At 52.2% G+C, this 12,458-nt stretch overlaps 2 protein-coding genes across 5 annotated transcripts in view; one reads left to right on the plus strand and one right to left on the minus strand.

Annotated features, from left to right (window-relative positions):
* The window catches only part of PFKFB2 (6-phosphofructo-2-kinase/fructose-2,6-biphosphatase 2), a 14,876-nt gene extending 8,457 nt beyond the window's left edge, over positions 1-6,419 (minus strand). The window contains exons 1-10 of one of the 3 annotated variants that reach the window (XR_008440533.1): positions 6,128-6,419; positions 5,398-5,523; positions 5,213-5,309; positions 4,806-4,872; positions 4,592-4,666; positions 4,419-4,475; positions 3,851-3,975; positions 3,177-3,384; positions 970-1,116; positions 274-378 (exon numbers count right to left, since the gene is read on the minus strand). Coding sequence is in view for 2 of the 3 variants with exons in the window: in XM_053998222.1 (XP_053854197.1) it covers positions 274-378; positions 970-1,116; positions 3,177-3,384; positions 3,851-3,975; positions 4,419-4,475; positions 4,592-4,666; positions 4,806-4,872; positions 5,213-5,309; positions 5,398-5,523; positions 6,128-6,191 (1,071 nt within the window). In the remaining variant the exon portion in view is untranslated. The remainder of the gene's footprint in view (positions 1-273; positions 379-969; positions 1,117-3,176; positions 3,385-3,850; positions 3,976-4,418; positions 4,476-4,591; positions 4,667-4,805; positions 4,873-5,212; positions 5,310-5,397; positions 5,524-6,127) is intronic. The other 2 variants (XM_053998222.1, XM_053998220.1) reach the window with 2 other exon arrangements.
* Positions 6,420-6,999: 580 nt separating this feature from the next.
* On the plus strand, positions 7,000-8,618 carry YOD1 (YOD1 deubiquitinase). 2 transcript variants are annotated; one of them, XM_053998230.1, is made up of 2 exons: positions 7,000-7,245; positions 7,811-8,618. In XM_053998230.1, exons 1-2 carry the CDS (start codon positions 7,038-7,040, stop codon positions 8,515-8,517), a joined length of 915 nt encoding a protein of 304 aa, XP_053854205.1. In that variant the 5' UTR covers positions 7,000-7,037; the 3' UTR covers positions 8,518-8,618. The 2 variants fall into 2 exon arrangements, with proteins under 2 accessions (XP_053854205.1, XP_053854206.1); XM_053998231.1 differs by lacking the exon at positions 7,000-7,245 and adding an exon at positions 7,364-7,516.
* Positions 8,619-12,458: the final 3,840 nt, after the last annotated feature.

Raw genomic sequence — 12,458 nt, forward strand, 5'->3', positions numbered from 1 at the left:
AACTCCCTCCGTGTCTGAGGGCAGCATCCAGCACGTGGCCAAGTGAATGGATTGAAAAGCACCATCTGCACACCCCCGTGAGGGAAATCAAGAAACACTTCCCCCAAAAGAGAATTGGAGATCCTAAATGTTTTCATTAGGATGCAAATTTGCCATTCTGCATACAAATATTGGCAGAGTAACTTCAACTGGAGTCAGTTTTAACTCCAACCCCACACAGAAATGTTTGTTTCACTGCACTGTGCATAGCTGTTGTTTCTTTAGGGTCCTCACCTCCCCTCCAGGATAACGATAAAGATATTTCTCCTGATCCCTCATGGCAAACTCATCTGGATACTTGGCTTCAATTTCTGCGTAGGTCATTTCTTCACAGACCCCCTGAGGGAAGGAAAAACTCAAACCACAAAGCTCATTTCATCAGAGGGCCAAGGGGGCCACAGCAGGGAGGGAAGGAAAAGCAGAGGCTGAGATCAGGGTTCCCTTTATGGCATGGAAATTTTAGGTGCTGCATCTGACCCAGCCCTGCCCTCAGTGTGGGTTCCAGGGTGGTTTGAAGAGGCTGGGCTTTGGTTTTATCTCAAAACCAGAAAGGATGACATCCCTGGTGTTTGCCAGGGATGAAAAATGAGCCCTCGCTTCCCCAGCAACCACCCTGCAATTTCCTGAGAGAATCAGAGTGGGAGCAGCAACCTTTGCCCAGCCAGGAGGGCGTGACAGATGTCTGGGATGTTCAGTGTTCTTTTCCACCTCCACACCACCTGGAACGTCCCCAGCAAGACCTGGCAGCTCTGAACACTCTCAGCCCTGTACCCAAGCACCCCAAACCTCCCCCTGGAAGGCTGAGGTCCGTGATACAAAAACATGGCTATAAATCAAGAGAAAACAGCTGCGTTCGTGGTGATCTAATTTGCCTTTAAACATGATTTCCCACCTAGAAAAGCTGAGGTTTTTAAGCAGCCTCTCACTCACAGCATCGATCTCGTTGAGGATCTTCCACTGCTCGTAGAGCACCCCCAGGGACTCGGCTGTCTGGATTGTCCTCTTCAGCTGGCTCGTCCACACCTTCAGGTCCACGATCTCCTGCTCCTCAATGAACTTCTTCAGCGCCTGGGAAAACTGGGGAGAAAAGCTCCAGGAGGTCAGGAGGAGGGTGATGCCTTTTTGGGACCCCTAAAAACACAGGGCATGCAGAATTAAGGGAATAAAAAGCAGCTATATTTATTGAATATAAATATTCAGGTACATTTAGGGCAGACAAAGCCCCCCATGGGCTACACCCAAAAATGGACCACGGCTCACAGGTTTTCACACTTTTATAAGTTTGGGCCATTTGCATGTTGGGGGTTAATGTTCTAATCACAGCTTCAGGTAATGAAGGCATTGACCCCAAGTTTGCTCCCCACAGCTCACTTTTGTTTCCATCTCTCAGGGCCTGAGGCAGTGAGGTGTCCTTGATTGCCAGGCCTGGAGAGGAATTGTTGTGTCAAAATGGGAAAGCAGCAGCTGACACTGTGTGTGGAGTTTGGAGTTATACACTAAAGAACTGCAGGGTTACAAATATATGAAATACATAAAAGTTAAAATCCTAAGGCACCGAGGGGCAGGGGGAGCTGCAGCTGCTCAGAGCATCCTTGGGGGATGTGGGGCCCTGATGCCTTCAGATTTTAGATGCCTTTAAAATTTTCAAATCCTGTACTGCATTAGTGCCTAACTCTAAACTCCATATAAAGTGTTAACTACCATCTTCACTTTTTGGTCAGGCAAAACAATCCCTCTGGGCTTGGAACTCAAGGAGAAAAGTGGAAACAAAAGTGAACTGGGGGTATCTGACTTCATTACCTGAAGTTGGAACTGGAGAATTAACTCCTGGTATACAAATGGACCAAACTTATTTCAGTCTGAGAAACTCATGACCATCATTCATCTTGGGTGCAGCCTCTGGGAGGCTTGAAGGCCTTTAATAAATACCTGCTCTTATTCTCTTAGTCTTGTCCAGCCTCTGTGATGCTTAGAGAGGCTGATCTGGAACAGAGACTAGACAGAGTTAAAACAATAAAGTGGGTATTTATTGAGAGGCCTTTAAAGGATACACCTTGGGCAGTGCAAGAGACCCACCAGGGCTACACCCAGGATGGATTCAAGATGGATTTTTGAGTTTTTACACTTTTGGTTTTAAGTTTTGGTCCATTTCCATATTGGGGTTAATTGTCCAGTTACAGCTTCAGGTGATGAAGTCCCATCCTGCTGGTCTGCTCCCCTCAATTCACTGTGGTTTATGCTTTTTGGGTAATGGCTGTGCTTGATTCTCAAGCTGGAAAAGGACTCTTTTGTCTAACTGTTTGAAAACTAGATACAGTTTATATCAGAATATATTTTCATTAAGGTATTACCTATGTTTTAGTGGTATTATTTCCAGTATTTCTGTTTTGCTTTTTCAACTGTACTTTGGAGCATTTTCTGATTCTATTGGGCTATATTTTTCAGTTGAGTCTTATTTTGAAATAAATTAACATAAGTTATGTGAGGCTTCAGAAAGGACTATCAGGGGATCAGCCTGGCCAAGGAAGAGGAATTTGCTGCAATAATTTGTATAGACTGAAAAGGTGATGCATATGTAGTGAAAGCCAATGCAGATGATTCTGCAGTGATTAGGACAGAATATGAAGGAGATACTGGTTGAGAGAGAAAAGGATAGGTGATAGAAGTGTTGAGAAAAGGTCAGGAATTCTGAAGGAATTGAATGTGTCAGGCAGCAACTGACAGAATGAGAGGACGCAGTCTCCAGCTGCAACAAGAGAAATTTAAGTTGGATGTTAGGGAAAAGTTTTTTACAGAAAGGTGATAAAGTTCTGGAATGGCTGCCTGGGGAGGTGGTGGAGTCACCATCGCTGTGTTTAAAAAGAGACTGGATGTGGCACTGGGTGCCAGGGTTTAGTTGAGGTGTTGGGGCTGGGTTAGACTCAATGATCTTAAAGGTTTCTTCCAACCTGGTGATTCTATGAAGAGAACTTACAACACTTAGTACAAACTTCAGAGTCCCACACCAAGTCAGCACAGAACCTGAGAAACACGGAAGCTAAAACTTAAGGCACCACCTGTATTGGGCAGCCACTCCAAGGCACCAGCCCTGGCTCCCAGGGCACAGCCACAGCCCCCAGGGGCTGCTGGGCACGTACCTGCTTGCCCCGGGCTGACAGACCAGAGTCCCCACCAATCCTGCCCACGAGGTTGTACTCGCTCTCGCCGTGCCGGCAGAGGTAGATGGTGCGTGGCTGGACGTGGATGTTCATCAGGTAATAGACAATTTTACTCTGGATGTAGTCCTGGACTCGGTTGACCAGGAACCGCTGGCCCACGTTGATCACTTTAATGAAGGAAAGATCTCTGGAGTGGACACAAAGTAAGAACACCCACGTGGGTGGTTTGAAAAACAAGGCACAAGCACCTGCGGTGTCACCCAGCTACTGCTCCTCTAGGAAAGGCAGGACAGGCTCTGAACTGCTGGGCTTAAAAATCCTTCCCTGGGAGGGAGGGGAGGACCTGGCACAGGGTGGCTGCCCCTGGATGCCTGGAAGTGACCAAAGCCTGGCTGGACAGGGTTTGGAGCAGCCTGGGATAGTGGAAGGTGTCCCTGCCCATGGCTCTTAGAGATGGGCTTTGAGATCCCTTCCAACCTAAACCATCCTGTGATTCTGCAGCACACAGAGAAAAATCCCTTCAAATCTCCCTTGGGACCTGTGATTCACCTGCACACGGTCACACCTGGGGAGAGCAGAGGTGTTGGAGCATCCCGACAGCAAAGCAGCTCATGTGCCCAAGGACAAAGGGATGTGCCAAGGGATCTGCTTACTTGTCCTTAGCATCCGGGTCCAGAGGCTGGTAGGTGACCTTGTAGCACTCGATCCTCTTCAGGAAATCGTCCATCACATTCTCCCGGTGCCTCTCTGGGTAGTCAGGGCTGGAAACTTTCACCTCCTGCCCAACAGACAGCCGAGTTAAGCAAACTCAAGAGGGAACAAAAGCCACGATGAATAACATTCCCCTCTTTTGAAACAAATCCACATTGTTTGACGCTGCCCTGAGGAAAAACCTGCTCCTGGAGAGAAAACAAAGGGCGACTCTAAAGGCACTGAAGGGGTTGGCCCTGACAGACACCGCTGGCTCAGAGCTCTGCCCCTCCCTCCCTCGCCAGGACAGCGCTTCAAGGTCACCCATTCCCCGGCTCCACTTGATTTCCACATTCTCACATAACGGCATCTCTGGCTTTTAATAAACCTGCAAATCCCAGCTGCCTATTCCCCAGGTGAAACACGAGAGGGAGGCGTTTGCAGAGATCCCCACGAGCTCCCCGAGCCTGTGACCTGGCACTGAGAGCCCAAGCTGCCACGGCAGCCCAGCCTGGGAAGGGCAGCACGCACCAGGATATTGGCAGCGATGACCTCTGGATCATCACAGACAGACTCCACGAAAAACACCTGGGGAGGAGGCAAGGAAGCACATTTCAGTCAAAACTCCTGAGCTCCTGTGCCAGGGAGCCACAGCGACTGCAAACTGAACACACAATTAACCACACACACAATTAAAGCTCTACCTTGAAAGCATTTTCCTTAGCAAAATTTAAGATCAGGTCCCGCCGCTCCCGAGTCGTGTTGGTCGCATCAAACACCTGGCAGAAAACGAGGAATGAGCACTGGGCAAGCTTATCTTAAGACTTTTAAACTCCAGCCCCAAACCAGGTCCCCGAGCGCTCCAGGCAGCTTTGAACTGCCCTGATGTGAAACTATTTTTAGTGCAGAGGATCTTACAGCTATTTGCCCGCACTCCTCCAAGAGGTAAGACTTCACATCTTCCAGAGCCACCAGGGCACAGCGTCTGCAGGACAGAAATAGGGATGGTCACAGCTGATGGAAAGCATTCCCACAGCAAAGCTTCTGAGCCAGCAGGGAGGGATTCAAACACCTCCCTCGCACCCCTGCACCGTTCTAAGAGCCCCAGAGATCCTGGGGCACCTCCACTGTGACCTGACCCTGAGCTTTGTGGCAGCCCCAGACTCCCACGCCCATGCCTGGCAGGATCCCTGCACAGGCTGTGCTGTTCCTTCTTCCTTCCCCGGGCACTCGTGGTTATTCTCTGCTCCTCATTCCCACAGCCTGCCAAGACCCCAGCGTCCCCAGCCCTCCACGGAGCCACCCAGCCCGCGACAGGGACTCACTTGCGGATTTCCATGGCCTCTTTGTTGTCGTGCCTGAAGAAGTCGTAGGACTTGTAGGACTTCACCGCCTCGCGCCGATACACCCCTAAATTAAACACTTCACACACAGGAGAGGAGAGGGTCAGGGCATTCCAGTGGCAGGCGTCACAGCCCGGGCAGGGACGTCCCCAGACGTGCACACCCACCTTTGGTGGGCACCCCGATCCAGTTGAGGTAGCGGGTGAGCTTTTTGGACATGTAGGTCTTGCCCCTCGCAGGCAGCCCGATCATCACGATCAGCGTCGGGGAGTTGGTCATGTAGGAAGCCCATGCTGAAAAAAAAAAAAAAAACACCAACCCCAAAACCACCCCAAAACAGCATCAGGGGCGCTGCAGAGCATGAAGTGAGACCCAGCACAGCGTCATCCCATCTCCCGGTGGGTAAAGCACCTCCGCTCATCCCAGGACGGGCTCGCGTGGTGTCCTTGCCGTTAATGAGCTGCTGTGATCACCCTGTGGTCTCCCAGGTGTTTGCTAATGAGGCGGACCGGCAGCACCGCTGCCTAATGGGGCTTTTAGTGTTAAAAGCATTTACCGCCCGGGCAGGCGCCGTCAAGGGCGAACGAAAGATGTTTTTAACAAAACGGTCACGTTCTCGCAGCAAACAGCCCGAGCAAGCTCCGAAAGGGCCCGCGGAGAGGCGGATTTGGGGCGAAAAGCACGGGATGGGGATGGAGGCAGCAGCCGGGAGGTTGGGGACAGGGTAGCGGCGGGAGGGGACAGCCAGGGCAGGCAGCAGGACGGGATCCGCGCACAGAGGGACGCGAGGCTCGGGGCAAACCCGCGCAGCCTTCCCCCCCTCCCGCTGTTGATCCCGTTTCTTCGGGACACGGAACGCGCATCCTGCCCCGCACCGCCCGCGCCGGGGCTACTCACAGCACTGCTTCTCGCCGGCCCTGCCCCGCGGGGCCCCGGCGCAGCCCCGCGGCGCCGCCGACATGGCTCCGCGCCGCCGCTCCGCGCCCCGCCGTACGCAAATCGCATGCAAATGACCGGCGGAGCTCGCACACGGCGGAGCGGGGACGGAAACCGGGTCCCGGGGAGCGGACACGCGGGAAAAGGGGCGGGAAAACGGGCCCGCGTCACGCGCGCGGGGGCGCGCGCTGTATGCAAATGAGACCGGAAGGGGGGAGAGCCGCGCGCTGTATGCAAATGAGACCGAGTGGGCGGGGCAGCCGCGCGCCGTATGCAAATGAGACCGAGAGGGCGGGGCAGCCGCGCGCTGTATGCAAATAACACCGGGAGGGCGGGGCAGCCACGCGCTGTATGCAAATAACACCGGGAGGGCGGGACAGCCGCGCGCTGTATGCAAATGAGACCGGGAGGGCGGTGGGCGGGGCGAGAGGGGAACCGGAGCACGCGCGCCAGGCAAATGAGATGGACGGTGATGAAAGGGGAACGGAGCTCGCGCCTCTATGCAAATTCAGGCGGGCTATGCAAATCACATGGGAGGTGATCATCGGGGAAGGGAGGGGACAGCAACTCACGGCAACGCCTGGCGTTATGCAAATGAGATGGCAGGCGGTGTCCGGCTGCATGCAAACTAAGCGGGCGGGGTCGCCTGCTCTATGCAAATCAGGCGCCGCGCGTGCCGTGCCGATGACGCGGGCGCGGCGCCCGGCTCCATGCAAATGAGCCGCGCGCTATGCAAATGAAGGGGCGCCGCGCGCGCTCCGATTGGCCGCCGGCCGGGGAGGGGGTGGGACGCGGCGTGCTCTCGCGAGAGCGGGGCGGGCACGGGCCGGAAGCGGAAGCGGCGGCGGCCGGTGCGGCGGCGGCCCCGAGGATGCTGCGGCTGCGCTGCAAGGCCCGGAGCGGCTCGCACGCGCTGCCGGGGCTGTCGCCGCACTCCCGCCTCCGCGACATGCAGGCCGCGCTCGCCGCGCTCACCGGAGTGCCCGCGCCCGCGCAGCGCCTCCTGCACGGCTTCCCGCCGCGCAGCCTCGACCTCAGCGACGGCGAGCGGCGGCTCGGCGAGCTCGGCATCCACTCGGGTGAGGGCCCCGGCGGCAGGAGGGCGGGGGGCGGCGCTCTGCCGGCTCTGCCGCCGCGCCGGCTGCAATTACGTTAATTAAAGAGGCCGTGGCACACACGCCCCTCATCAGCCGGCGGTCGGGCCGGTTCCCGCTCCCGGGGGAGGCGGCGGCGCCCGGCTCGGCAGCGCTTCCTGCTCGCCGCAAGTGCCGCTGGTGCTTCGGCTGCGTCCCGGGGGTCCGGAGGGAGCAGCGCGCGGGGCTGGAGGGGACGGGGTCCGGGCCACGCCAGGTGAGTCCCGCGGGGACCGTTGTGGTGCCAGCGGCTGTTGGCTGAGGCTGTTTCCCGGCGGGATGCCGAGCTGGGGGAAACGGGCGGAGGCTGGACGGGGGCTTGGAGCAGCCTGGGCGAGTGGAAGGTGTCCCTGCCCCTGGCAGGGGTGGGACCGGGGGATGTTTCATACCCCAAACCGTTCCGCGGTTCTCCTCCGTGATCCTCAGCAGTGACAGCAGGGCCGTGTTGTTGCGTTTGAGGAGCAGCGTCCCCTTTAGGTCCCTCTCACCCGTCCCTCCTCCCGTCTGGCAGGTGACACTCTCATAGTGGAAGAGGACACATCCAAACCCGAGCCCGACTCGCCGGCGGTCGCCAAAAAAGCAATGTCCCAGCCTGTCAGGGAAGCCGTGCCTGTGCTGGCCAGGAGGGTGGTGCCAGCAGACAACTCCTGCCTGTTCACCAGCGTGTCCTACGTGGTGGAGGGCGGCGTGTACGACCCCGGCTGCGCCCCGGAGATGCGCAGCCTCATCGCCCAGATCGTGGCCAGCGACCCCGAGTCCTACTGCGAGGCCGTGCTGGGCAAAACCAACAGGGAATACTGTGACTGGATCCGCAGGGAGGAGACCTGGGGAGGAGCCATCGAGGTGTCCATCCTGTCCAAGTTCTACCAGTGCGAGATCTGCGTGGTGGACACGCAGACCGTGCGCATCGACCGCTTCGGCGAGGACGCGGGCTACAGCAAGCGCGTGCTGCTGATCTACGACGGCATCCACTACGACCCGCTGGAGCGGCGCCTGCCCGGCTCCGACCTTCCCCCCCAGACCATCTTCCCCAGCAGCGACGACGTGGTGCTGGCGCAGGCGCTGGAGCTGGCGGACGAGGCGCGCAGGAAGAGGCAGTTCACGGACGTGAATCGCTTCGCCCTGCGCTGCATGGTGTGCCAGAAGGGACTGACGGGGCAGCTGGAGGCCAGGGAGCACGCCAGGGAGACGGGACACACCAACTTCGGGGAGGTGTGAGCTCGGCAGCAGGAGGGTGCCATCGACTACCTCAGCGCTCCGGAATCAAATTCTGGAGTCTCAGATAAGCTGTTTGTAATCATAAAATTCCGTTCACAGAGCTTGAAAAGCGAATTAACTTCGTGGCGGCCAAGGCGCAGGTTTGGGAATAGGGGATTGGGAATAGGGATGGCACTTGGGCAGGTGGTGGACAGTGGCAGCCACACCTTGATTTCATCACCTTCTCTGTGTGTGTGTGTGTGTGATCTGAGCAGACAGACACAGCCAGGCTTGTCCAACACTGCTGTAAAATCCACCTCTGAGGTGCTGAATGTACATTTTCAGGGTAATTCAGTTAATCTGAGGCTTTGGGAAACACACAAATCAGCATCACTTACACTGAGAATTAGGCATTCACACTTATACTGAGAGTGAATTAGACATTCACTCTTACACTGAGAGTGAATTAGGCATTCACACTTACACTGAGAATTAGGCTGAGCAGCTCTCAGAGGTGAAACTGCTCGTGTGGTGCATGATTTGTAATGGAAATATCAAGTACAATAGCAAAATACAATTTGTAGTGGAAGGAGGATCTCTGAGCTGCCCTGTACCATCAGGAATAGACTGTGTAGTTTGTGTGCAGAGAACTTTAGGGAAAGCAATGGCCTCTAAGCTTTAAGGTAGCCTTTAAATTAATGAGTAGATGGATAAGTGTTGAATAAAACTTATTAATCCTCCGTAGGTAGTTTTTAGTTGCTTGAAAAATAACTCTCAACCCCCCGGTGTTTACACTGCATCAGAGCATAAGCATGTTTCCTGGAATACTTGGGATTCTTCTTCATAGTAGCATTGGAAATTCCTGCAAGAGGGAAGTGAGTAGTTAGGGAAGTGACTTAATTAGCATCTGTTAAATACATTGAATATTTTACTTGAGTAGAGCCAATCACGGCCATGGTGTTACTAAGCTGTTCCAGTTTCCAAATACTGTGAATGAGCACTTTAAGGTTGAGTTCTCACTCTTTGCTGGTAAAAAGTTTTGCCCTCTGGAGGCCAGAGCCAGAAGGGAGGCTTGAAATTCCATCTGCTTTCTGCCTTAATGTGTTTGATTTGCCACCGCTGACTGTGGAGTAGCAAGACTTTCATTGTGATAATGAAAGGTGCAGCTGAATATGCAGATGAAAATAAGCTGGGAAAAGTGCCCCACTCCTTGGACTGTTCAGAATCAGGGAAGGTGAAATTGGTTTAATTGGAATATCTTACCTCACAGTGGGGTTGTGAAGCTTAACAGCAAGTGCTTTCGAGGGCTTTTAAAAGGTGCTGTAAAGGTGCATATTACTGAAGGGGATTTATCTTGGGTTTTTTTTTTTCTTTGAAATGCCTGCAACACGTCCTTGTTTCTTGAATTTTAAAATATCCTTTGCCTGCCATTCTTCTGTTACTGTTTTGAGTGACCTTCCTTGCACTTTTAGACTGGGGAACAAGAAGGGGTGTCCTCGGGCTGAGGCAGAAATAAACCCACTTTCCACGTGGAACCTAAAACCCAGTTTGAAAGGGCTCTGTTCCCTCAGGCACCTGACCAAACTGGTGCAGCAACAACACCACTTTTTCTGCAAAAATCTTATTTCTAGTTCTCAGCAGAGGCTCCAGTTGGATCTTGAAATACAGGAGGGTTTTATTGAAGAAAGAACATAATTACTTAAGTGCTTTGCTGAATAATTAAACAGCCTAGGATCACTCAGAGCACTATGGACTGGGTTTGTTTTTAATTCAGTATTAAAACACACATTAGCACTGTTGGGAGTTCCCTATAGAAAGCCACTTAGCTTCCAGTATTAAACCCCACTCTGCTTTTAGCCTGTCATTAGGAAAAGAAGATAAAAACCCCCCAAAACCCAACATTAAACCCAGCCCTGTAGAAGCTGATGCTTAAAAACCTCCAGAAATACCTGACAGTTCAAAGGAACTTGAAGATTACACTGTGTTATAACTACTTGAGCTGAAATACTGGCTAGGAACGAGACCAAGAGACTGGCAAGCCCCAGGTGTGCTCTCAGCTTTCCCAGGGAAGCAGGGACATGCCTGGGACAAGGAGCTGATCCTCCCCTTTGCCATCTGTCACATGGACACAATACCTACCTCAGAGAGGTGCACGAGGTGTCTTTGAAACACAAGTGGAAGATCCATATTTATTGTCTGCCTTGACTTTGGGGAGCAACCCTTAGATTTTAGCTTTGTGCCCTGGATGGATTTCTCGAAGTGTGTAATTTTTTTTTTCTTGGTATTTCTCAGTTGCAGTATTTGAAAAATGAGCTTTATTTAATCCAGAGTGTTGAGCTTTGCTAGATCATGTTTGCATTGGGAATCTGCTAACAGAGAATCAGTTCCCTTGGAGGGAGATGTGTGTCACTATCACTGCTTGGATGTTCTCTTCTGTTGCCTAGAAAATAAAATCTCTTTGATTAAAAAAGATATACCTGTAATTCGTGGTTGTAAAAGTTGGGATTGTTACAGGCTGACAAAGAACAAGTCCTTGACTGCAAGAAAAATTTCTCCTTACTCCTAAATTTTCTCAAACAAAAAGTATCTCCATTATTTAAAATGTAAAGTCTGGATAGATTTAAAGTACAACTCTTTTTCTTTTTAAAAATTCTTATTAGAGTGTTTTTTAGTACTTTTTAACTAGGATTTTCCTGCCCTTAATGACACAGTTAGGGAATTATCCCAAAAATGGCATCCTTCTAGTGGTGGGATGAACTCTGAATGTCAGAATGGGATGAGATGAGCTTCAAGATCCTTTCCAAGCCAAATGATTGGAAATCTGGGATTCTGTGAAATATGGTACCTGAGATATCAGGACTCAGCTGTAAAGAGAGTTTTGCATCCCTCCAGAATCTTCTATGCATTGAAATATACAAATGATTAAGCTGGCTTCACAAACATTTGTGTCCAGCATTACACAGATCTACTCCATGGATGCAATAGACTGAAAGAGCAGGCTGGGGAGAAAATCAGTAATAACTGGAATTTCTGAAGGACAAACCTAATTCCAAAGTTCTGAGCAAACTCTACAAAAAGAGCAGTTTCTGTGGAGAGCACTGAGAAAAGGAAGATCCTGTGCCATGGCACATCTCAAATCAGCTCCTTTCCCTGAGCACAGTCACAGGGTGGCATTGTGACAGTTTGGGGACAGTGTCCTGTACCCATCCTGCTCTCCTGGAGACTATCCCAGCTCTGGAACTGGGATCTGTTCTGGGGCAGCCAGCCCCCAGTGAGGCTGAAACCTCTCTGAGCCTGCAGTGTTGGCTTTGCCCTTCACCTCTGGGGAGGGGCTGGGGCTGAATGAGGAGAGAGCAGAAGTTCTGCTGCTGCCTGGAGCACTGAGAGCCTCGGGCTGGGGGAGGTTCTGAGAAATCAGACTGACACACGGGTGCTGAATCATCTGTGTGTGGCTGATTTCACTGCAGAACCCACCCATGGGCCAGCCCTGGGAACATCTCTCTGCCAAGGAAACTCTCCAGAAGAGGAACTAAAAGTTGTCAGCTTGCTATTTGGAAAATTGCAGCTGCCATGCAATTAAATGTCTGCCTGCATTTTAAATCAACCTTTGCATCCAGCTCGAAAGCTGCTGTCAGGTTTGCTCCAAATAAAATTCCTTCAAATTGGGTGAAATCACTCCTGCTGTTTCAGCTGTCTGAGCACCAACTCCCCCCTGAAACAGGAATACAACAGAGGAATTAACAAAGTCAGGTTGTCCAAGATCGCAGCGCCCTTGTCTATTATTTTTAATTAAAGTCTTGAGGAAAATGTTGGGGAACTGTTAAAGCTTGAGAGCTGCCTTCTCACTTCTGGTGTTAATGGGAAGCAAGCTATGGGAACACTTCAGCTCCCTCCTCTAGCTCCTTTCTGTGCAACAGAGATAATAAATAGAGCTCCTTGGCCATAGGAAGGTTTAATGAGTG

This window comes from Vidua macroura, chromosome 24 (genome assembly GCF_024509145.1).
Source record: "Vidua macroura isolate BioBank_ID:100142 chromosome 24, ASM2450914v1, whole genome shotgun sequence".
NCBI classification, from domain to species: Eukaryota; Metazoa; Chordata; class Aves; order Passeriformes; family Viduidae; genus Vidua; species Vidua macroura.

Bases quoted from the DNA above. Each gene is read 5' to 3' on its own strand.
- YOD1 (XM_053998230.1), top strand. From the start codon at position 7,038: ATGCTGCGGCTGCGCTGCAAGGCCCGGAGCGGCTCGCACGCGCTGCCG. The intron at 7,246-7,810 runs GTGAGGGCCCCG...CCCGTCTGGCAG, and splicing joins CGAGCTCGGCATCCACTCGG to GTGACACTCTCATAGTGGAA.